Source organism: Martes martes (assembly GCF_963455335.1).
Source record: "Martes martes genome assembly, chromosome: 7".
In the NCBI taxonomy this organism is placed as follows: domain Eukaryota; kingdom Metazoa; phylum Chordata; class Mammalia; order Carnivora; family Mustelidae; genus Martes; species Martes martes.
The window spans coordinates 33,247,739-33,272,799 of NC_137894.1; the positions used below are offsets into that span (position 1 = coordinate 33,247,739).

The 25,061-nt window shown below is 40.5% G+C and overlaps 2 protein-coding genes across 2 annotated transcripts in view; both read left to right on the forward strand.

Moving 5' to 3' along the window:
• Positions 1-3,261, forward strand: part of KIF23 (kinesin family member 23) — a 28,826-nt gene extending 25,565 nt beyond the window's left edge. The window contains exons 21-24 of the mRNA XM_080807977.1: positions 796-878; positions 1,069-1,147; positions 1,833-1,903; positions 2,676-3,261. Coding sequence (XP_080664103.1) covers positions 796-878; positions 1,069-1,147; positions 1,833-1,903; positions 2,676-2,691 — 249 coding nt within the window. The 3' untranslated portion in view covers positions 2,692-3,261. The remainder of the gene's footprint in view (positions 1-795; positions 879-1,068; positions 1,148-1,832; positions 1,904-2,675) is intronic.
• A 17,957-nt stretch (positions 3,262-21,218) lies between these two features.
• Positions 21,219-24,795, forward strand: RPLP1 (ribosomal protein lateral stalk subunit P1). The gene is made up of 4 exons (XM_080808872.1): positions 21,219-21,625; positions 22,405-22,479; positions 23,495-23,612; positions 24,049-24,795. Exons 1-4 carry the CDS (start codon positions 21,554-21,556, stop codon positions 24,126-24,128), a joined length of 345 nt encoding a protein of 114 aa, XP_080664998.1. The 5' UTR covers positions 21,219-21,553; the 3' UTR covers positions 24,129-24,795.
• Positions 24,796-25,061: the final 266 nt, after the last annotated feature.

Consider the following 25,061-nt stretch of genomic DNA (forward strand, 5'->3'; position numbering starts at 1 on the left):
CCTCTGATGACACACAGGCAGTGTCAACAAAGATAAACGGGTATTGATACAACCTTTTTGTTTGTTCGTTAGAAAACTAAAGGAACTGCTGAGGCTGTAAATCTGCTGAGCTCGGACTAAATCAGCTGCTCTCTAGTGAACGAGGCTCAGGTCCCTGGGATTCTGTTCGAGGAACTCCAGATCTATTACATCCTTGTAGAGCTAGTTTCAACCACTACTTTAGAAGTAAACCCAAAGAAAGATCTACCATTTGTCAGTTCCTGATAAAAAGCCCACGTTAAAATGTGACCTGTCAACATTTCTTATCAATGAGCTACCCCCATCTCTTTCCCTTCCCTAGCCTCTAGAAAAATTATCCTTTGATCAGAGAGTCAGTGAATAATACGGAAGTAAAAGCCAACTAGAAGAAATTTAGAGGATGCTTCTTAATTATAACCAGAGTTACAAATAAGACTGTAAAGTGAGCGGGATGGTATATCCAGAGGAAAGTATAATGCCTTAGAACATTTAGAAATTTCTGGTAGAGTTCTTGATCCTTGGTGTTGTTTTTAAATTATAGATTGAACGAAAAGGAATATCTATTTTTTGCAATTTAAGAATGTTACTGATTATATTGCACTGGACTTCTTTTGTTTACTGGAGATAATTTCTGAAGTACTTTCATAGCATAGTCTGAAGCACTTGTGAATAGGACTTTCTTTACTGTTTCATGGAAAATCTTAAGTTCAGCTTGAAATACATGTGTATCATTCAGTTATGTCAAAGTATAATGCTGACCTTTCCTGTCTGCTTCAGGGTGATGTTTATAAAACAAGAGGCGGTGGACAATCTGTTCAGTTTACGGATATTGAGACTTTAAAACAAGAATCGCCAACTGGGTGAGTGATCATCAGATCCATCTCTTCACAGGGCTACAGATTTCTTAGCTGCTGCTGCTTGCAGAACACAATATCCTATAAGATGTAGCATTAATTAACTGAAGGAATGTAGTGATGTCCTATTTCTAGTATTTTTCCTATTCTCAGATGCAAAAATAATTGTTGCATTGTGTTTCCCCTTTTTCCACAGTCGAAAACGAAGATCTTCCACAGCAGCACCTGCCCCACCAGATGGCACAGAGTCTGAATGGACTGATGTAGAAACAAGGGTAGGAGTAAAAATTAAATATCTGTCTGCTTCATAAAAGTTAGGGGCAATCTCTTTTTAACCCTCCTGGCTCCAGCTTTTCCTGCTCTCGTAAGCAGATCTCACATTGCCAGTGCAGCCTATAGGCCTGTTCTCTGCAGACCTGCCACGGTTCTCCTGTTTGTTTAGGTCTGCTCATACAGGAACTCTCTGGTTCAAGGTCCCTGGTTTCAGTGTAGAGGGACAGGGCCCGAGAATCAAGTCAGAGGGCATCACTGTAGAACAACAATTCACATCAGATTGGTGGGGATCTTCACTGAAGCACAAGTTCCCTGCGGAACTGTTACTCACTGTTACTCCTAAAGGGAGGTTCTTCTAGAAAGAACCAGCACGGGAAGAGTAGGTGGTGTTAGGAGGCCAAGCTCTGGTCCTGGTCACTAACCTTCTCAAGGAAATTACCTGCATGATCCCTAGAGACCCTTCCAGCTCACCATCTTTATGGCCTATGTCAAACTGCACATATCTGATATTTTAACATACGTGTCTGTGCTGCACTGGAAAGCAATCTGGTATTTTAACATTGGTGTCTGTGCTGCACTGGAAAGCAATGTGGGATTCCACTGTGGTTGAACCCATCTGAGCACAACTGTATTTACAGACTGTAAAGAGAGGAGCTGATCTTTGCCTCTTCTGTAATTTTCTTACAGTGTTCTGTGGCTGTGGAGATGAGAGCGGGATCTCAGCTGGGACCTGGATATCAGCATCATGCACAACCCAAGTGAGTCCTGACTAACCGGGCCTGTGTGTGTGCTCCCTCCTCCAGTATTTCCACTATCACCCTGTCTCCTTACTATCCACTTTTATAAGGACATACGTGGTTTTTGTTTACCCCTTGGAACAGCTGGGCCCTCTAGCAGACTGCAGCAGCGGGGCTGAGAATGTCAGAAGGCTTGGTAAGAGCAGTAACCGGAGGTAAAGGAAGATTGCTCAGGCTTATTCATACTTGGCTAGTGCTCCTAAAGCTCTCAGAGGTGGACTGAGATCACCTGTAAGGAGGGAGGCCGAAGGCTTTAGTCAGGGAAGACAGCTCTTCGTGTAATTCATTTCTCCGAACTTGCCTCTTGGTCTCGTTATAGTGGTAAATAAATGTTCACTAAAATGTTCACTAAAACGGAATGGTGGAATTTATGGTAGGGGAAGGAATCTCACTTTTCCTTCTATTAAGCACGTACCCAAGAGTCTGGTCGACTCTTTGTTCATATTAAAACGCCCCGTCAAATGTTTACCTACACAAGTCTTTGTGTCCATTTTTAACACATATATTCCTTAGGCAAGTTGCAAAGTCTTTGCAGTAGGAGGCAGGCAGGGATCCTGCTTTTTAAATTTAATAGTGGATACACATATTTTATAACCGTTACTTGCTTTCTCAGGATTGAACTTTCCCACGATAAAACCTGAGTTCTGGTAAAGCCTTTTCTAGGAGATCCAATTGCTATGAATGTGTCACTGATTGCAAAAGTGAATACTGAATGCTGGTTTTCATATTTTAGGCGCAAGAAACCATGACCTGACAGTTTCAGTAACAGAAGAGCATTTTCATTTGTGTTGGTGATTTCTCCAAAGCCATGCCAGGAGTCTTCGAAGTCACCTCGCAGCTTTGTTGAGTATCACAGACCTCAGATACATCATACACTGGTGCAGATCAGAGATTTCCCCCTATGGTCCCAAAGATACCTAGGCTTCAGCACACTGTTTCTATTCTATGCCCTGCCATATGAACTTTTTTACAATGCTATTGTTTTGTATATTTCTTGTATACTTAATAGCTAATTCACACAAGTGTTTTCTCCTGGGTGATTAAGGAAAAATGTATGTAAATCACACTTTTTTTGTGACTTTTCCTGCTCTTGTCTGAATATATCTTAAGGTTTTATAAACAAAACAAATGCTGCTACAGATTAGCTTGCAAGAATGCACTTTAGACATATTTGACAATTCAAACTTTCAAAATAAGGGTGTCAGTAACGGGCCAATACTAAAGCCATTTTAGGAACTTGTTCTGAATTTTGTATGTATATTTCTACTTTCTGACCTTTAGATATGCAAAAAGAACTGAAATAAACACTAAGAAATACAAAGCTGTGTGACAGTCATTTAACACATACTCCTAGCACCTAGCGTCATGCTTTGCATTGAGCTAATGCTTACTTGTTCTCTCATGTTGGGGCTACCTGTTTTAAAGCACTCAAAGGAATAGTTTCAAAACCGGATACTTCTCCTGCCCAGGGACCCATTTCTCCTCAGCAGCACAGCTCTGAGGAGGGACCTCCTTGACTGGGGGAGTAGGGGAGGAAAGGGGGACACACAGACAAAATTATCAGAGGACACTGAAGGAACATTCCCTGCTGTCTGCTTTAGGATTTCAATAGGAGGTCCGCACAAGGACCTCTGGGAGTAGCCTGTTCCAGATTCTTCCGCCTACCAGCCTGTAGGCAACCCCAAAGCATGGTGCTAAGCCTACACCTCCCCTCACCCCCTACCTCTGTTGCCAGCTTCTGGATTGGCTTTTTTAATAGGCAGCCCTGAGTGCTGCTCCAGAACCAGCTCAAGTGGGGAGAAGCCAAAACCTGAGCTATTGCACCACCTTCTGGGAGACAAAGGAAAGGTCTATATACCAAAGTAGACAACTGAGAACAGTGTGCTCTTTCAGTGTGAGGACAGAGCTACATCTAATAGAACACTATAAAACAACTATAGAATATAGAACACTATAAAAACCACAGTGATATGGAATCACCAAACGTTCCCCAGCTGAACCGAAGGTGCAAACTACTGTGATTTAACTGACAATTCAAAATAGTGATTATAAAGAATCTGATGAGCTTATAAGAAAACACATGTGATTCAATTTAGGAATAAAATGAACAGGAGGTTTTTTGTTTTTGTTTTTAACCAAGGAGTTTGAAATTTTTAAAAACAACCAAATTCTGGAACTGACAAATTCAGTGAATGAGATGAAGAAATGCATTAGAGAGCTTAGGAAATAGGGCAGATCAGATTGAAGAAGGAAATTAATGACTTAGAGGATAGGAATTTAAAAATGATCCAGGAGAGGAGAACTAAGATTAAAAAAAAAAAAAAAAGAAGAAGAAACCCTGCAAGAGCTATCATGCATGATGAGAAAAACAGAAAAGTCTACCAGAAGGAGAAGGGGAAAAGAGTATATTTAGAGAAATAGAACAGAACTTCCCAAACCTGCCTGGGGAAGGAACTGGAGAAGTCTAAGCTAACAGAACAGAACACTATTATCTCAATGCAAAAAAAATGATCCTCGAGACACATTATAATGAATCTGTTTAAAAAAAAAAAGGTACCCAGGGAACAACGTAACCTATAAAGGAATCTCCATTAGCTTATTGATGGGTTTCTCAAATTCTATTACACCAGGAGGTAGTGGAATGGCCCATTCAAGGTGCTGAAAAATAAAAACTGCTAACCCAGAATACTTTATCTGAAAAAGATATGCTCCAGGTATGAAGGAGAAATAAAGGCTTTCCCTACTAAAACTGAAGGAGCTCACTACTAGACCTGCCTTGCAAAAAGTACTGAAAGGAGTTCTCCAAGCCAAAATGGAAAGATGCTAATTAGTGACATAAAAGCACATGAAATAACCTATTACAAAGGTGAAAAACATTTAGAAAACTATATTAAAATGATGTGTTAACCACTTAATTATAAAAACTTAAGAGCAACAACAAAAAACCTATCACCACTGTAATTCCTCAATGAATTCACTGCAAAAAAAGGTAAACTCTGACATCAGAAATATAAAAGGGGAGGAGTAAAAGGGTGAAGAGAAAGTGCTATCAGGATAAAAAGGACTCTTTAGATGTTTTATGTAAGTCACATGGCAATCACAAAGCAAAAGTCTAGAAAAAAGCAAAAGTCTAGAAAAAAGGGGAGGCTGAGCAAATCATGGAAAACTACCACGTTATAAAGGCAGACAGAAACAGGGAAAAACAAACAACCAGAAGGCTAAATATAAGAGGCAGTACTATTATGTCCAAAATATAAATACAAAATACAAATTTAATACAAAAAAATACAAATTAATAATCACTCAATATAATGGACTGAATTCATCAATCAAAAGGCACAGAGTAGCTTTATGGATAAAAATAAGACCCAACCATATGCGGCCTATAAGAAACTCATCTCAACTTTTTAAGATATGCACAGGCTCAAGGTGAAGGAATTAAGAGAATGTTCCAGGCAAGTGGAAACCAAATGAAAGCAGGCATAGCTTTCCTTACACCTGACAAAATAGAGGTCAAGCCTAAAAACAGAGACAAAGAAGGTCATTATATAATGATAAAACAGTCAATACATCAGGAAGATATAACAATAATAAACATATATGCATCCAACATTGGATCACTAAAATTTATTAAGCAAATACAGATCTAAAGGGAGAAACAGACAACAATACAGTAATAGTGGGGACTTCAGTATCCCACTGTCAGCAATAAATCATCCAGGCAGAAAGTCAACAAACTAAATTGAACTATAGAACCAAAGAACTTAACAGACCTATTAGAGCATTCTATGTAACAGAGGCAGAATACACATTCTTCTTCAGTGCACACAAAATATTTTCTAGGACAGATGACTGACAAGGCATAAAGCAAATTTCAGCAAATTTATGAAGACTGAAACCACATCAACTATCTTTTCTGACCATAAAGGTATGAAACTAGGAATCAATAAGAGGGACACTGGAAAATTTATGAACATGTTGAAACTACACACCATAATTTTGAACAACAAATGTGTCAAAGAAGAAATCAAAAGGGAAATAAAAAATTTATCTTGAAACAAATGCAAATGGAAACACAGCATATCAAATCTTATAGGATGCAGTAAAAGCAGTTCTGAGAGGAAAGTTTATAGCAATAAACACATGTTAAGGAATTAGAAAAATCACAAATTACCTTTCCACCAAAGAATAGGGAAAACAAGCCCAAAATTAGCAAAAGAAAGGAAATTAATAAAGATCAGAGTAGAAATAAATGAAATAGGGACCAGAAAAATGCAAAGGATCAATAAAACTAAAGGCTGGTCCTTTGAAATGGTAAACAAAATCTTTAGCCAGACTAAGGAAAAAAGAAAGACTCAAATAAATGAAAAAGGACACATTACAATTGATACTACAGAAATACATAGGACCATAAGAGAATACTATGAACAATTGTATGTTAACAAATTAGACAACCTGGAAGAAATGAATAAATTTCTAGAAACACACAATCCACCAAGCTAAGTCAGGAAGAAATGGAATATCTGAAAGGATAAATAATGAAGTAATCAAAACCCTCCCAACACAGAAAACCCCAGGACCAGATGGCTTCACAGGCAAATTCTACCAAACCTTCAAAGAAGAATTAACAGCAGTCTTCTCAAACTCTTGCAAAAAATTGATGAGGTAGGGATAGTCCCAAACTCATTCGATAAGGCCAAATACCAAAGACAGATGAGGAACTACAAGAAAACTAGATCAGTATCTCTGATTAATATAAATGCAGAAATCCTCAACAAAATATTAGCAAACTGAATTCAAGAACACATAAAAAGAGTTAAACACCATGACCAAGTGGGATTTATCTCTGGGAAGCAAGGATGGTTCAACATAAGCCAATCAATAAATGTAATATATCACATTAATACAATGAAAGATAAAAATCACATGATAAAAAAATCACATGATCAACTTAATAGACACAAAAAAGCAACTGACAAAATACAACATACTTTCATGGTTAAAAACCCTTAGTAAATGGGATATAAATGGAACATAAAAAGGCCAAATACAACAAACCCACAAGTAACATCATACTCAGTGGAGGAAAAAAAAATGAAAGCTTTCCCTCCAAGATCAGGAATAAGACTAGCATTTCCACTCTCAGCACTCTTATTCAACATAGTACTGGAAGTCCTTGCCTGATGGATTAGGCAAAACAAAGAACTAAAATCCATCCAAATTGAGAAGGATGAAGTAAAACTGTCACTGTTTTCAGATGATAGGATTCTGTACATTGAAAATCCCAAGGCTCAACCAAGAAACTGTTGGAGCTAGCCAATGATTTCAGTAAAGCTGCAGGATATAAAACCAACACACTGACATCAGTTGCATTTCTATACACTAGGTGTGAAACACCTGAAAAAGAAACAAACTTTTCCTGAGGAGATTTTGGGAAGATGGCAGAGAAGGAGAATCCTGAGCTTACCTTGTCCCATGGACGCACTGAGACAACAGCTACATCTATACAACTAACTCCAAAAATGACCTGAAGACTGAGAGAACAGACCTTCCACAGCCCCGTCCACTAATGAAAGCCGCCGCTGCTGCAGAGGCCTCTCAACTCCCAGGATGCCACAGCAGGCAAGGCAGGTAAGTGCATCCAGTGGGGCTGAAGGCAATCATGTCTCAGCCACAAGAGGGCACACAACAGCCCACAAAGGGGACACCTCTGGAGCACCTGGTTCTGGTGACCATGAGGAGAACACAGTATAGGGCACCACAGGACCTCTTCTACACAAGGCCACTATTTTCAAGACCAGGAGATACAGTGATCTACCTAATACATAAAAACAGACAAAATGAGGAGACAAAGGAATATGTCCCAAATCAAAGAACAAGACAAAATCACAGTAAAAGAGATAATATGCTTGATAAAAAATTTAAAGTAATGGTCATAAAGATGCTCACTGGACCCGAGAAAAGGCATCATCAAGTATGACAACATTTCACATTATAGAGTGCCAGAAGGGGAGAGAGAGAGGGCAGAAAATCATTTGAAGAAATAAGAACTGAGAATTTCCCCACTCTGGAGAAGGAAACAAACATCCGAGTCCAGGAAGCCAAGACAGCCCCTAACAAGGTGAACCCAAGAAGGTCCAGACCAAAACACATAAGAATTAAAATGGCAAAAAGTAATGATAAAGACACAATTTTAAAAGCAGCAAACCAAAACAAAACAAGATACAAGGGAAAACTTCATAAAGCTATCAGCTGATTTTTCAATAGAAACTATGCAGGCCAGAAGAACATGGCATGATATATTCAAAGGTCTAAAAGGGAAACACTTACACCAAGAATAATTTACCCAGCAAGGTTATCACTCAGAAATGAAGGAGAGATAAAGTTTCCCAAACAAACAAAAGTTAAACTGGCCTTATAAGAAATTATAAAGGGTTTTCTTTAATTGGAAAGAAAAAAAAAAGGCCATAACCAGAAGAAAATAATGAAAGGTAAAAACTTCACAGATAAAAAGAAACCTATGGGGCTCCTGGGTGGCCCAGTTGTTAAACCTCTGCCTCAGGTCACGATCCCAGGGTCCTTGGATCGAGCCCTGCAACGGGCTCCCTGCTCAGAGGGAAGCCTGCTTCTCTCTTTCCCACTCACCCTGCTTGTGTTCCCTCTCTTGCTGTGTCTCTCTTTGTCAAATAAATAAATAAAATCTTTAAAAGAAAAAAAATACAATAAAGGTAGTATGTTAATCACGTATAAAGCCAATATGGAAGTTAAAACACAATTATCTCTACAAAACTAAGCAAAGCATATACAAAAGAATGTAAAATATGACATCATATACATAAAACATGGAGAGGGGAGTAAAACTTTAGAGGTTTTAGAATGTGTTCAAACTTAACAGACCATCACCTTAATACAGACTGCCATATACATAAGATGTTGTACATGAACCCAATGGTAATCACAAATCAAAAACCTGTAACAGAGGGGTGCCCTGTGTGGCTTAGTCAGTTAAACAGCTGCTTTCAGCTCAGGTCATAATCCCAGGGGGGTCCTGCGATGGAGCCCCGCGTCTGGCTCCCTGCTCAGTGGGGAGGTCTACTTCTCCCTCCCTCTGTTGCTCCCCCTGCTTGTGCTTTCTTACTTGTGCTCTGTCTCTCTCAAATAAATAAATAAAATCTTAAAAAAAAAAAAACCTGTAACAGATGCACAAAAATAAAAAGAGAAAAGATTCCAAGCATAACAACAAACAAAACCATCAGACCACAAGGGAAAAGAGGAAAAGACACAGAAAAAAGCAGAGAAAAGCCACAAAACAACTAGAAAACAATGAACAAAATGGCAATAGGTACATACCTATCAACAATTATTTTAAATGTAAATGGACAAAATGCTCTAATCTAAATACACAGAGTGACTCAGTGGGTTAAAAAAAGAAACAAGACCCATTTATGTGCTGCTTACAAGAGGCTCACTTCAGACTAAAAGACACATACAGACTGAAAGTGAAGGGATGGAAAAGCATATACCATGCAAACGGAAGCTAAAAGAAAAAAAAAGCCATAGTCCTATAAGACAAAACAAATTTCACTATTATTATTTTTTTCAAGATTTATTTATTTGAGAGAGAGAAAGAGAGAGAGAGCACATGCACATGTGTGTGGGGTGGGGCAGAGGGAGAGGGACCCTCAAGCAGACTCCATGCAGAGCCCAACACGGGGCTCACTCATGAACCTGAGACCACAACCTGAGTTGAATCTGAGTCTCACACTCAACTGACTGCACAACCCAGCCGCCCCTAGACAAAATGGGTTTTAACACAATGTAGCAAAGGACAAAAAGAACACTACAAAATGATAAAGGGATCAATCCTACAAGAGGGTATGACAATTGTAAATATCTATGTAGCCAACATGCAAAACCTAAATACATAAAAGCAAATATTAACAGACATAAAGGGAGAAATTAACAGTAGTATGATAATAGTAGGGGATTTTACATCCCCCTTACATCAATAGCTAGATCACCCAGACAGAAAATCCATAAGGGAACAATGGCTTTAAACAACAAATTACTAGGAATAAACTTAACCAAAGAGGTGAAGAACTTGTTCTCTGAAAACTATAAAAACACTGAGGAAAGAAATTGATGATGACACAAACAGGACAATATACCTTGCTCGTAAATAGGAAGAATTAATATTGTTAAAATGTCCATACTACCCAAAGCAAACTATAGATTCAATGTAATCCCTATCAAAATACCAACAGCATTTTTCCCAGAACTGAAATGAGTAATCCTAAAATTTCTATGAAATCACAAAAGACCTCAAACAGCCAAAGCAATCTTGAGAAAGAAGAACAAAGCCAGAGGTATCACAATTTCAGATTTTAAGACTTACTACAAAGCTATGGTAATTAAGTACTGGCACAAGAGTAGACGCATAGAACAGTGGAACACGACACGGAGCCCAGAAATAAATCCACACTTACGTGGTCAATCAATCTATGACAAAGGAGGCGAGAATATACAATGAGGAAAAGACAATTTTTCGATAAATGGGTATTGGGAAAACTGGACAGCTACATGCAAAAAAATGAAACTGGACCACTTCCTTACACCATACACACAAATAAACTCAGAATGGATTAAAGACCTAAATGAGAGACCTGAAACCATAAAAAATCTAAAAGGAAACATAGGCAGTAATCTCATGGAATTTGTCCTTAACAACATATATATGGATCTGTCTACTCAGGCAAGGGAAACAAAAACAGAAGTAAACTACTGGGACCACATTAAAATAAAAAGCTTTTGGAGTGCCTGGGTGGCTCAGTCATTAAGCATTTGCCTTTGGCTCAGGTCATGATCCCAGGGTCCTGGGATTGAGCCGCACATTGGGCTCCCTGCTCAGTGGGGAGCCTGCTTCTCCCTCTCCCTCTGCTGCTCCCTCTGCTTGTGCACTCTCTTTCTGTCAAATAAATAAATAAAATCTAAAATAAAAAGTTCTTGCACAGCAAAAGAAACCATCAACAAAACAAAAAGGCAACCCAGTGAATGGGAGAAGATATATATATTTTTTAATATTTTATTTATTTATTTGACAGACAGAGATCACAAGTAGGCAGAGAAGCAGGCAGAGAGAGAGAGAGGAGGAAGCAGGCTCCCTGCGGAGGAGAGAGCCCGATGCGGGACTCGACCCCAGGACCCCGAGATCATGACCCGAGCCGAAGGCAGAGGCTCAACCCACTGAGCCACCCAGGCCCTCTGGGAGAAAATATTTACAAATGATATATCCAATAAGGGGTTCATATCCAAAATATGTATAAAACTCATGCAGCTCAACACCAAAAAAAATACAAATAATCTGATTTAAAGATAAGCAGAGGACCTGAGTAGACATTTTTCCAAAGAACACATACAAATCGCCAACAGACACATGAAAAGATACTTGACATCACTCATCATCAGAGAAATGCAAATCAAAACCACAATGATGTATCACCTTACACCTGTCAGAATGCCTAATATCAAAAAGACAAGAAATAACAAGTTTTGGTGAGGATGTGGGGAAAAGAGAACCCTCATGCACTCCTGGTGGGAATGCAAACTGGTGCAGTGACTGTGGAAAACAGTATGGAGGTCCCTCAAAAAATTAAAAATAGGACTACCAAGTAATTCCACTACTGGATATTTACCACCCCCCAAACGAACACTAATTTGAAAAGACATATTCCCCTGTATGTTCACTGCAGCATCGTGTATGATAGCCAAGATACGGAAGCCACCCAAGTTGTCCATCAGTGGATGAATAAAGATGTGGTGCGCATGCGTGCATGCACAGACACACACACACAGAGGAAATGTTACTTGGCTGTAAAAAAGAACTAGATATTGCCATTTGCAACAACCTGGATGGACTGAGAGTGTATAATGCTAAGTGAAATAAGTTAGAGAAAGACAAATACCATATGATTTCATTTATATGTGGAATCTAAAAAACAAAACAGACTCAAGTACAGAGAACAAACTGGTGGTTGCCAGAAGGAGAGATGGGTGGAGGGATGGGCACAATAAAGGGGACTGGAGGTACAAACTTCCAGTTGTGAAATAAGTAAGTCACAGAGATGAGAGTACAGCGTAGAGAATATAGTCAGTGATGTCATAATAAAGTTGTGTAGTGACAGTGACTACACTTATCATGGTGAGCAACGAGTAAGGTGCAGAACTGAGGAATCAATCTGCTTGAAACTAACAAACATTGAAACTAATAAACACTTGAAACTAACAAAACATTGTATGTCAATTATGTTTCAATGAAAGGATTGTCAAGTCTAAGAAAAAGATAATAATGGTCACACCCACACAAAAAAGAAGGCTTTCTCAGTCATAGTAGCATCAAAAAACAAATAGTTAGGAATAAATTTAATGTAGGAGTTTTTTTTTTTTTTAAGATTTTATCTATTTATTGGAGAGAGAGAAAGAGAGCACAAGTGGGAGGGCGGGGAGCTGGGCAGAGGGACAAGCAGACTCCCTGCTGAGCAGGGAGCCCGACACGGGGCTCCATCCCAGGACCCTGAGATCATGACCTGAGCCAAAGACAGATGCCCAACTGACTGAGCCTCCCAGGCGCCCCGGCAGTGAAAGTCTTGTACAGCAAAATCTACAAGACTGCTGAAAACAATAGAAAAACACACAAAGGGAAAGACAGCCTGTGTTCATGGATTCAAAGAGTTAATATTGTTAAAATGTATATACTACTCAAAGCAATCTACAGAGTCAACACAATTCCCATCAAAGACTAATGGCATTCTTTGCAGAAACAGAAAAACTGTAAAGTCTGTATGGAACCACAAAGGACTCCAAAGAGCTAAAGCCAATCCTGAGGAAAAAGAACAAAACTACAGGTACTGCACGTCCTGACTTCAAATTATACCACAAAGCTGTAGTATTAAAAACAGTACGGTGCTGGCAAGGAAACAGACACACTGACAAACAGAACAGAACAGACAGCCCAACATTAACCTCTGCTTATACATTAAACTAGTATTCAACAAGGGGGCCAACAGCACCGAAGGGGAAAAAGACAAACTTCAACAAATTATGTTGAGAAAACCGGATGAACACACACAGAACACTGAAACTGGACACCTTACACCACTCACAAACATTCACGTGAAATGGATTACAGACTTAAACATACGGACTCATACTATACGACTCCTAGAAGAAAACACAGGAAAGAAGCTCCCTGAACTGGTTTTGGCAATGATTTTGGGATATGACATCTAACAGCAAAGGTAAAAATCAACAGAAGGGATTACATCAAACCTAAAAGCTTTTGTACAAAAGAATTAACAAAATTGAAAAGCAACCTACAAAATGGGGGAGTTTTTACAAACCGTATGTTAGATAAGGGGTTAATATCCAAAATATAAAAAGAATTCATACAACTCAATAAGAAAGAAGCAGTCTGATTTAAAAATGGGGAGAAGAACTAAACAGACATTTTTCCAAAGAGGACATCCAGAAGGCCACCAGGGACGTGAAAAGATGCTCAACATCGCACATCATCAGGGAAATGCAAAGGAAACCACAGGTGTTAGAACGCCTATCATCAAGAAGACAAGAGTAACAAGTGTTGGCAGTGAATGTGGAGAGAGTAAACCCTCGGGCACTGTTGCTGGGAATGTAAATTGGCACAGCCACTGAGGAAAACAGTGTACGCAGGTGCCTCAAAAAATTAAAATTAGAACTACAATGTGATTCCACTTCTGGGTATTTACTTGAAGAAAGTCAAAACACTATCTTGAAAAGATACCTGCACTTCCATGTTCACTCAGCACTACTTACAACAGCTGAGATACAGAAACAACCAGAGGGCCCCTCAGTAGATGAAAGGATAAAAAAATGTGGCGCGTGTGCACGTACACACAGGAGTGTTATTCAGCTGTGAGAAAGGAGGATGTCCTGCTGTTTGTCACAACACGGAGAGACCCTGAACACAGGATAAGTGAGGTAAGCCCGACAAGTACTATATGACAAGTACTATATGACATCACTTACATGTGGAAGTTTAAAAAGCCAAACTGTAAAAACAGAGAATAAAATGGTGGTTATCAATGGGTGGGGGGTGGGGAGACAAGGCAAATGTTTTTAAGGGTACAAACTTTTTCTTAAAAATTTTATTTATTTATTTGACAGAGAGATCACAGGCAGGCAGAGAGAGAGAGGGAAGCAGGCTCCCCACTGAGCAGAGAGCTTGAAGCGGGGCTTGATCTGAGAACCCTAAGATCATGACCTGAGCTGAAGGCAGAGGCTTAACCCACTGAGCCACCCAGGCGCCCCTAATGGTACAAACTTAAAACAAGTAATAAGTAAGTCCTGGAGATCTAATGCACAGTACACGGACTACAGAAAATAATACTGTATCACAAACATCAACTTACTAAGAGATGAGAACTTAATTATTGTAAGTACTATAAAGAAAGGATAATTATGTAATGTGATAGAGATGCTAATTAACTGCTACAGTGATAATCATATTATGACATACAAATGCATCAAATCCTGTAAGGTGTTGTACACTGTAAGTTTATAAAATATTATGTCAAACCCATTTCAATAGGAAAAAATGAAAAGTAGAATTTTTGCAATTGTAAAAAAAAAAGCAGAAAATAGAAAGTAATTTTTTTAAAAGATTTTATTTATTTATTTGAAGAGAAAGAGCAAGAAAGGAACACAAGCAGGGGGAGTGGGAGAGGGAGAAGCAGGCTCCCCGCTGAGCAGGGACCCCCCCCCCCTCAATGCACAGGGAGCCCGATGCGGGGGTTGATCCCAGGATGCTGGGATCATGACCTGAGCCAAGGCAGACGCTTAACGACTGAGCCACCTAGGCGCCCCAAAATAAGTAATTTGACATTAAATTGATGATGTCTTTTTTTGTGTAACAATGGCTATATCTATGTATTAAGTATACTCTTCTAGACATTTAATCAAAAAACATGGTTTGGGTAAAAACAAATTAGAAAAAGTACTACCGGAAAACATGGTGAAACAGACAGTTTTACCTGGGTAGACACAAATTTTTCTCTGATTAAATTAGAGTTTCTTTGGAGGATGATTTTTTTTTAAACTAAATGGTAATCTGTTATATTAACAGTGAAGGTGTGACACTAGTCCACAAAATCCACTTGTCACTAATAGTATAGTAGTAAGCAATGTCACAGCTGTGTTTCTAAAATGCTCCAGACCACTGAAGTTTAATCCTATGTCAGTAGATGTTACTGGATTTAATCTCTCCGTTTCTTAATGTTTTAAATATCATGTTGCTTAGTCTGTTGAAAATACACCTTAAAAGGACAACTGTACTATGACAGGGAAATGAGAGGTAGGAGAATTCGTCCGAAGTAAAAGTATGATGTTGAGTCCACTGAGCCCAAGAACCACACATAACAAAGGGAAATGGATGGGCGACTGACGTTTTGCTTAGAGAGTTCTAAACATTCATGAGGAACAGCTGTGGTTAACTGGGTGCTTGGTGTCTGACACCTGTCCAGGTGTTAGCTACAATTTACAGGTGAAAAACAGATTGAGAGGACTGATGACTTGCTCAAGGTCCCCCAAAATCATAAGTGGTGCAGCTGACATTGAAGCCCAAGTCTGAGCCTAACATCCAAATTTTTAACCACTTTTCTAATGACTGGGTCTCATTTTTACAGTTTAAGTAAAAATTTCTTAGCCCTAGTTACATTTAGTTGATAATTTTGTTTTTTTAAATAAGTTTTATGCCCACTGTGGGGCTTAAACTCAGGACTCTAAGATCAAATGTCACATTTTCTATGGACTAAGCCAGCCAGGTGCCCCTTACTTGATAATTTTTGATGTTCTGCAAAACAGGACAGCTGTGTCTTTCTTACGGGTTTGTGGGACTTTATATAGCTTTTGGGTACTTTGGGCCTCATGTCTTCTCCCAATCTGACATTTTTTTTTCACTTTGGTTATAGTGTTTTTAAAATAAATTCAATTTTTAGAATTATTTTAGCTTTACCAAAAAATTGTGAGAAGAGAGTTCCCTCATATTCAGAGCCAATTTCCCCATTATTAACATATCGATGTGTTACAATTAATAAACCAATATTAATATATTGTTATTAACTAGAGCCCATGTTTTATTTGGAACTCCTGAGTTTTGAACTAATGTCTTTTGTCCTTCCCAGGATCCCATCTAAGAAACCGTATCACATTTAGTCCTTGTGTTTTCTTAGGCTCTGGGCTGTCAGAGTTACTCAGATGTTGTTTATGCGTTTTTTTGCTTGTAGTTTTCAATTTTAATATAATCAAACCTATGAATCTTTTCCTTTATGTTTTGTGCCTTAAGAAATTTTTCACGTACTCTTAATAATAATAGTCCTCTAAAATTTTAGTTTTCCTTTCCACATTATATATGATGAGGATGGAGTTAAAACCATTCTTTCCACATTTCCATATGGATAGAAAAATCAATTGTCCCAGTAGCTTGTGGGTTTTTTTTTTTTTGAAAAGGCACTCTTCCCCTAACCAACCACTCCACTTCCCCATTTTTAAAGTCATGCCTCTGACTTACTAAGTTCCTGTATGTATGGCAGTGGATTTCTAGGTTCTCTGTTCTCTTGGTCTGTTTATCTACTTGCATGTCAATGACACATCTTTAATTCATTCAGCATGTATTTATTTGAGTGCCCCCTATGTGCCAGGCACTGTTTTAGGCACAATTAATGCACTGGCAAACCAAAGTGTGTGCCCTCCATGGAACTGACATTTAAGGTGAACCTCTATTATTACTTTAAAACACCACCTTCGGGGCGCCTGGATGGCTCAGCTGGTTAAGCATCTGCCTTCTGCTCAGGTCATGATCCCAGGGTCCTGGGATCAAGCCCGATGCTCAGCTGGGAGTGCCTCTCCCTCTATCTGCCACTCCCCCTGCTTAGCTCTCTGTCAAATAAATTAATAAAATCTTAAAAAATCAATAAATAGGGACGCCTGGGTGGCTCAGTGGGTTAAGCTGCTGCCTTTGGCTCAGGTCATGATCCCAGAGTTTTGGGATCGAGTCTCGAATGGGGCCCCTTGCTCGGCAGGGAGCCTGCTTCTCTCTCTGCCTCTGCCTACCACTCTGCCTGCTTGTGTGGTCTCTCTCTCTCTGACAAATAAATACAAATAATAAAAATATTTAAATAAATAAATAAATAAAGCACTGTCTTCATTTTTACTGGTCCTTGATACTTCCATGAAAATTTTAAGGACAACTGGTCAAATTTCATCAAAAACCCTAATGGAAAACTGACTGAAATGACATAATTTGAAGAGAATTACCTATTTTAAGATCCTTTCATCTGTGAATATGGTATATCATTCTATTTAAATTGCCTCTGATGTTGTTCCTTAAAATCTTATAATTTTAAAAATAGTCATGCATAAACTGTTAGATTTACTCCTAGAAACTATATGATTTTTGTTGCTGTTGTATGAAGTACAATTTTTAATACTACATTTTATAACTGACTTTTGCTGAACACAGAAATGCTGCTGGCTTTTGTGTATTAATCTTGAATCTAGGTTGATTTGTTTGCCTATGGATTCTCTTGGAACTTCTGGGTAAATAAATAATCATATTATTTATGAATAGTGGAGTTCACAACTTTCCAATTTAATACCTTTTCTTTTTCTTGTCTTATGGAGATGGCTAAACTGTAAAATAGTAACTGAAGTAAAGCAGGGAAAGGACATATCTTTGTTTGTTCCTGATTTTAAAGAGTAGGTTTTAAGTTTCACCAGTATGTATGGTGTTTGCTGTAGATTTTTAGGAGATATTTTATCAGGATATGAAAGCTATCTTTTCTTCCAATTTTCTAAGAGTCTATGTTAATGGTTATTTAATTTTATCAAGTCGTTTTTCTGAATCTGTAAGAATTTCATCTAGTTTTCCTCTTTATTAATGGATTACTTTTAATAGATATTACACTGAACTATCCTTAGTCATGGTATACCATATTTTGATATACAGTACTGCATTCAGTTTATTGATCTTTTAGTTTTTCCAGTTTTACGGATGTAACTGACATTCACATTTTAGTTTTGTTTTTTTTTTTAATTTATTTATTTGACGGACAGAGATCACAAGTAGGCAGAGAGGCAGGCAGAGAGAGAGGGGGAAGCAGGCTCCCCGCCGAGCAGAGAGCCCGATGTGGGGCTCGATCCCAGGACCCTAGGTCATGACCTGAGCCGAAGGCAGAGGCTTTAACCCACTGAGCCACCCAGGTGCCCCCACATTTTAGATTTTTGTGTTTACATTTATAAGTGAGAAGAACTTATAATTTACCTTTCTTATACTCTAAGGTTCAGGTTTTGCTACTATAGTTAGAAAACAATTTGGGGGACAAAACACTGATTTAAAAAGGTTTCTTATTAGTATAGTTTAAGACAGGCAATATTTTGTTTTGTGTTGATGTATCATATTTGCCAGATCAGTTTTTTGTCTTATTTTGAAGTACACTGGGGGCAGGGAAGGGGGATGACTATGTTTTAGATGGATTCATTTTGGCTTTGGAAATGTTCGAATTTTTCAGTAGCTTTACCTTTTTCCACCCAAATTCCACTGGAATTGCTTCTGGAGTTGGATGAACACTCAAAACAAGTTTTATTTTTAGAAAGCTTGATAGTTTAAAAAAATTGTTTAAAAGTTTGGGATATTAAGGGGTGCCTGGGTGGTACAGTCAGTTAAGCATCTGACTCTTGGCTTCAGCTCAGGTGGTCCTGGGATCGAGCCCTGTGTCAGGCTCCCCGCACAGCGGGGAGTCTGCTTGTCTCCCTCTATCTCTGAAATAAATCTTAAACACACACACACACACACACACACACACACAACAGTGACACAGACATAAACCAATTCATATATGGTCAATTTATGACATAAGAATCAAGAATATATAATCAGGAAAGGACAGTCTCCTCAATGAATGGTGTTGGGAAAACTGGACAGCAACACACAAAAGAATGAAAATGGACCACCATCTTACACCATTCACAAAAATTAATTCAAAATGTAATAAAGACTTGATTTCTAATGTAAGACCTGGATCATAAAACTCCTAGAAGAAAACAAAGGTGGTAAGCTCCTTGACAGTGGTCTTGGCAAAGATTTTTTGATCTGACTCCAAAAGTAAAGGCAACAAAAACAAAAGTAAACAAGTGGGACTATATCAAACTGAAAACTTCTGCACAGCAAAGGAAATCATCAACAAAATGAAAAGGCAACCTACTGAACAGGAGAAATTTTTTGTAAATCATATATCTGAAAAGGGGTTCAGATCCAAAATGAATAAAGAACTCCTACAACTCAGTATCAACAAAAATTCCATTAAAAATGGGCAAAAGATCTGAATAGACATTTTTCCAAAGACATACAGATGGCCAACAGACCCATGAAAAAGATGCTCAACATTACCAACCATCAGGGAAATAAAATTAAGACCACAGGGAGATACTGCCTCACACCTGTTAGAATAGCTGTCATCAAGAAGACAAGAATAACATGTGGTGGCAAGGATGTGAAGAAAAGAAACATCTGTGTACTATTGGTAGGAATATAAATTGATGCAAACGCTGCGGAAAACAGTACAGAGGTTCCCCCACCAAATTAAAAATAGAACTACCATATGATCAAGCCATTCCATCCGCAGGTATTTTTCAGAAGAAAAACACGAATTTGAAAAGATATATTCATTCCCATGTTCACTGTAGCATTATTTACAATGGCCAAGACACGGAAACAACCGAAGTGTCCATCAATGATTGAATGGATGAAGAAAATGTGACACACACACACACACACACACACACACACACACACACAGAGGAATATTATTCAGGTGTAAAAAAATATAACACCTTGCCATATGAGACAACATGGATGGACCTTGAGGGCATTATACTAAGCAAAACAAGTCAGAGAAAGACAAATACTGTATGACCTCACTTACATGTGGAATCCAAACAACAAATAAAAATAAATAAAACAAACTCATAGATGCGGAGAACAGACTGGTGGCTGCCAGAGGGAGGGGTGGAAGGGTGAAGTGGCTCAAAAGTTACAAACCTGCAATTATAAGTCACGGGATGTAATGTACAACACGGTGACTATAGTTAATAATACTGTTTCATATTTAAAAGTTGCTGAGAGACCTTAAAAATGGTTGATGTGGGGTGCCTGGGTGGCTCAGTGGGTTAAGCCTCCGCCTTCGGCTCAGGTCATGATCTCAGGGTCCTCGGATCCAGCCCCGCATCGGGCTCTCTGCTTGGCGGGGAGCCTGCTTCCTCCTCTCTCTCTGCCTGCCTGTGATCTTTGTCTGTCAAATAAATAAGTAGAGTCTTTTAAGAAAAGAAAAAATGGATGATGTACGTTTTGCGATACACACAAATATCGAATCATTATGCTATACCCCAGAAACAAAAATGTCATGTCAATTATACCTCAAAAACAAAACAAAACAAAACAACCCAACTCTCAATATGAATCCAATACCAATTTTTATTAAGCTTCAAAAGATACAAAATGGCAATGCAGCCCCTAGACAGCAGTTGCTTCACGAAGTCTTGAACATCTTAAGGAGAGTTTCAAGACACTTCCACCCAAACACGGGGTGCCTTAGTTACAAAAACTGAACCGGATTTGGAAAGTTCCCCTCCATTCCCAATAGATCTTTTAGACTTATAACAACAGTGCTTACCCCTTCTGCTGTGTGAGGATTAAACGAATCCTTGTAGAGTGTGACTCAGCGCCCGGGACACATTGGGGCTCCGATGGTACTGCTACCGTCGCGCGGCAAGCGTCTCCTTTCCTCCTCCACCGCTTAATTCACCGGAGACGCCGCGCTGAGCACCAGAAGCCTCCCAGCTGACTTGTAGCTCCTGCGCTCCAGGCGGGCACAGCTCGGGGAGGCTGGCGACGTCATTCCATGTCCAGATAGTGTCACACGGGCTACGGTAGATGGGGGTGAAATCCATTTACCTAGATATCTTTTCCCTAAAAATATTTGTACTGTTCACGAGCCCCGAGTTTTAGCCGAACCCAAAGAACTTGCAGTTTCAAGAACTACCAATTTTTTGAACTCGCTAACGAGCGAGTCGCGCTTTATACGCAAGCGCCAACCGTGCTCCGAGAGGGCTGTTCTCGCCCCGCCTCTTCCGCCAGGCCCGGGCACCGACTGGCTCCCGTGATCCATATAAGAGGCGCATTGGCGGCACCTGGGTGGCTTGGGGTGGTTAAAGCATTTTCGGTTCGGGTCGTGATCTCGGGATCCTGGAATCGAGCCCCTTGTCGCGCTCTCTGCTCAGCGGGGAGCCTGCTTCCCGCCCCCCTCTCTCTGCCTGCCTCTCCGCCTACTTGTGATCCCTGTCAAATAAATAAAAAATCTTTAAAAAAAAAAAAAAAGGCTGCGCAAGCGCGGAATGTCCTTTCCTCAGCTGCCGCTAAGATGCTCGGTCCTTCGAGCAATCTAAGGCCGTGTTGGGGTGAAGCCCTCACTTCATCGGGCGACTAGCGCCGCGCCGGGCAGCGTCCGCTCAGCACTGGCCAGCACCATGGCCTCGGTCTCGGAGCTCGCCTGCATCTACTCGGCCCTCATCTTGTACTACGATGAGGTGACGGTCACGGTGAGTGCGGGCGGGAGCCCGGCCATCAACATCCCCGGCGGAGGCGGGGGAGAGGGGCCCAGCGGCGGGCGGGCCCACGTGCTCCAACTTCCTGGGGGACTGGGGTACAGTCGGGCTGCGAGCTGCGGCTTTGGGTTTTGCTTCAGCGAAACTTCCGCTGCATGTGGGCATCCTAACCGCACCTGGGACATTCCCTGTTTGGTGGCCCTGAATTCCTGCGCTCCTCTTACTAGTCCTTGTTGGGCCTGGCTGCGAGATGTGGAGAGCACGTTAGCTTGCTCTACCTCCCGCCCTGACTCGCAACTTAAAAGAGCGGCGTGCCTTGGGCCAGTCCCCGCCAGGGAAACGGCAGAGATGCGCTGCCTTGGGAGGGGCCGGGCACACCCGAGCCGGGTGCATTCCGTTTGCTCCTGGTGATCCTAAGAGCGTAAGAAAGGGTCTGTTTTAAAGATTTTATTTATTTATTTGACAGACAGAGATCACAAGTAGGCAGAGAGGCAGGCAGAGAGAGGGGGGAAGCAGGCTCCCCGCTGAGCAGAGAGCCCGATGGGGCTCTATCCCAGGACCCTGAGATCATGACCCGAGCCGAATGCAGAGGCTTAACCCACTGAGCCACCCAGGTGCCCCAGAAAGGGTCTGTTTTAAATAAGCACACATGAAATACAGGTAGAATCTGTGAAGTGGCTAAACATGGTTTTGGACACACGTTTTGAGTGACTTTCGTTTGCAGTGTTTTGGAGACGTTTACGAAAACAACACTTTGGTTTGCTGTTTTTTAGGAGGATAAGATCAATGCCCTCCTTAAAGCAGCGGGTGTGAATGTTGAACCCTTCTGGCCTGGCTTGTTTGCAAAGGTAAGGTGAGGGCAGCAAAGTGATGTGGAGAAGCAAATCTGGGGACTTTACTGATTTATTAAGTCAGGTATTCGTGTAACACTAAAAAGGCTGGAAAGTGCCATATTCCTTATCTAGAGCCTAATTAAAGTTTATGTCTTTTCCTTCTTGGTTTCAGTCTGGTTTCTCTTTGCTTTTGTTCTGAAACCATGACATACATAAATGTATATATGATATACACACGTGCACATCAAATGACTCCTTAAAACGGTCACCCAGGGAATAATATCGCCCAGGCTGTTCCAAGCACATTATTCCTGCATGATAGTCTGGTTTCATGGAAATTGGATGTAGTGACCTTTCGTTGGCCATTTACTATTTTGGGGGATATAAAAAGACTAATGAAGACAAGATTCCTACCCAAGGAACTTGGCACTGGCTGTCTTTCCTATTTTATGTTACTTAATCTCTGACAAGAGGCTATTAGCTTCATCTCTTCATGTTGTGTCCAGAGAGTTTTGAATGATTGAAAACATTGTGCCTTTAATAAAGGTCCTCTTCTTTAATAAAGTCCCTGGACTTAGCAGTCTGAAAAATTGAATTCACTGTTAAGAGGAGATCTGGAACCATGGAAAGAATCCTGGTTTGAGTGTTTAAGGAGGCGTGAGTTTTTTTGCCAACAACTTACACCAGCATTTTGGGGCCAGTTTTCTCACCTATAAAAGGAAGGAATTTAGTTAGTTATTCTGTCTTGCTTAAATATGGCAATACAATTGTAAGATTTAAAGCTTGAGTAGTTTTTTGTGTGTGTGACTAATTTTTAATAGAGCTGTGTGGTCATAATCTAGTCTAAGTCTTGGGGAATCTAAGTAGCAGCCAAATGTTACTGGCAGACTCCAGAGAAGGAAGAACGATATAGTGTTGGGAATCGGTGGTTGTCCCTTCAAGGGGGGGTAACCTTTGGAGGTGTGTGTTGGGGGAGTGCTGTAACAAAAGGCCAGAATGAGTGTGATCGGTGTATGCATGTGTGTTGCAGGCCCTGGCCAACGTCAACATTGGGAGCCTCATCTGCAATGTAGGAGCTGGTGGACCCACCCCAGCAGCTGGTGCTGCGCCAGCAGGAGGTCCTGCTGCTTCCACCACTGCTGCCCCAAGTAGGCAATTGTTTTTTTTTTTAATTGGAGGGAGGAGGGGTGCCTGGGTGGCTCAGTGGGTTAAAGCCTCGGCCTTCGGCTCAGGTCATGATCTCAGGGTCCTGGGATCGAGCCCTGCATTGGGCTCTCTGCTCGGTAGGGAGACTCCTTCCTCCTCTCTTTCTCTGCCTGCCTCCCTATCTACTTGTGATCTCTGTCTGTCAAATAAATAAATAAAATCTTTTAAACAAAAATTGGAGGGAGGAGTGGAGATGAAGAGCAGTGATGCCTATAATACTTAATTCGCTAAGAGTAGATGATGTACAGAAACCCTACAGCCAGGGGCATGGTTGGAACCAAGGCTAGGACATTTTTGACCAGGTAAGTTGAAGGGCCTGGAGCTCTTCGGAGTTTAAAATACTCAGCGGGTGTGTGATTGACTGTTTCTGTTTTTTAGCTGAGGAGAAGAAAGTGGAAGCAAAGAAAGAAGAATCTGAGGAGTCCGATGATGACATGGGCTTTGGTCTTTTTGACTAAACCGCTTGTGTAAGCTGCTCAGTAAAAAGCTGAATTCTTCTCTGGAAAACAGTGTGGAGGTTCCTCAAAAAACTGAAAATAGAGCTACCCTATGACCCAGCGATTGCACTACTGGGTATATATCCTAAAGATACAAACGTGGTGCTCCGAAGGGGCACGTGCACCCGAATGTTTATAGCAGCAATGTCCACAATAGCCAAACTGTGGAAAGAGCCTAGATGTCCATCAACAGATGAATGGATAAAGAAGATGTGGTATATATACACAATGGAATACTATGCAGCCATCAAAAGACATGAAATCTTGCCATTTGCGACAACGTGGGTGGAACTAGAGGGTATCATGCTTAGCGAAATAAGTCAGTCGGAGAAAAACAACTATCATATGATCTCTTTGATATGAGGAAGTGGAGATGCAAGGTGGGGGGGCTTGGGGGGAGGTAGGAAAAGAAAAAATGAAAGAAGATGGGATTGGGAGGGAGACAAACCGTAAAAGACTCAATCTCAAAAAACAGACTGAGGGTTGCTGGGGGGAGGGGGGACAGGAGAGGGTGGTGGGGATATGGACATTGGGGAGGGTATGTGCTATGATGAGTACTGTGAAATGTGTAAACCTGGCGATTCACAGATCTGTACCCCTGGTGATAAAAATACATTATATGTTCATTAAAATAAATAATTTAAAAAAAAAAAAGCTGAATTCTTGGTTGCTGTTGGTTTTGCCTGTTGTTTGGGGATGTGCAGTGTACAGACGATTTCCCTTCTGCAGCACTGGCTGCCAGCCTCTTCTGGTATGACCCCAGAACTGGTTTTTTGCCCCCTGCCACGACCAACTCCTGGTGAGAAATAGTGCACCAGCCAGATGCTGTGCCAAGAATACCTAATGTTGCGTGTGGAACTGCATGGAGAGGTGGGAGAGGGATCAGAGCAGATG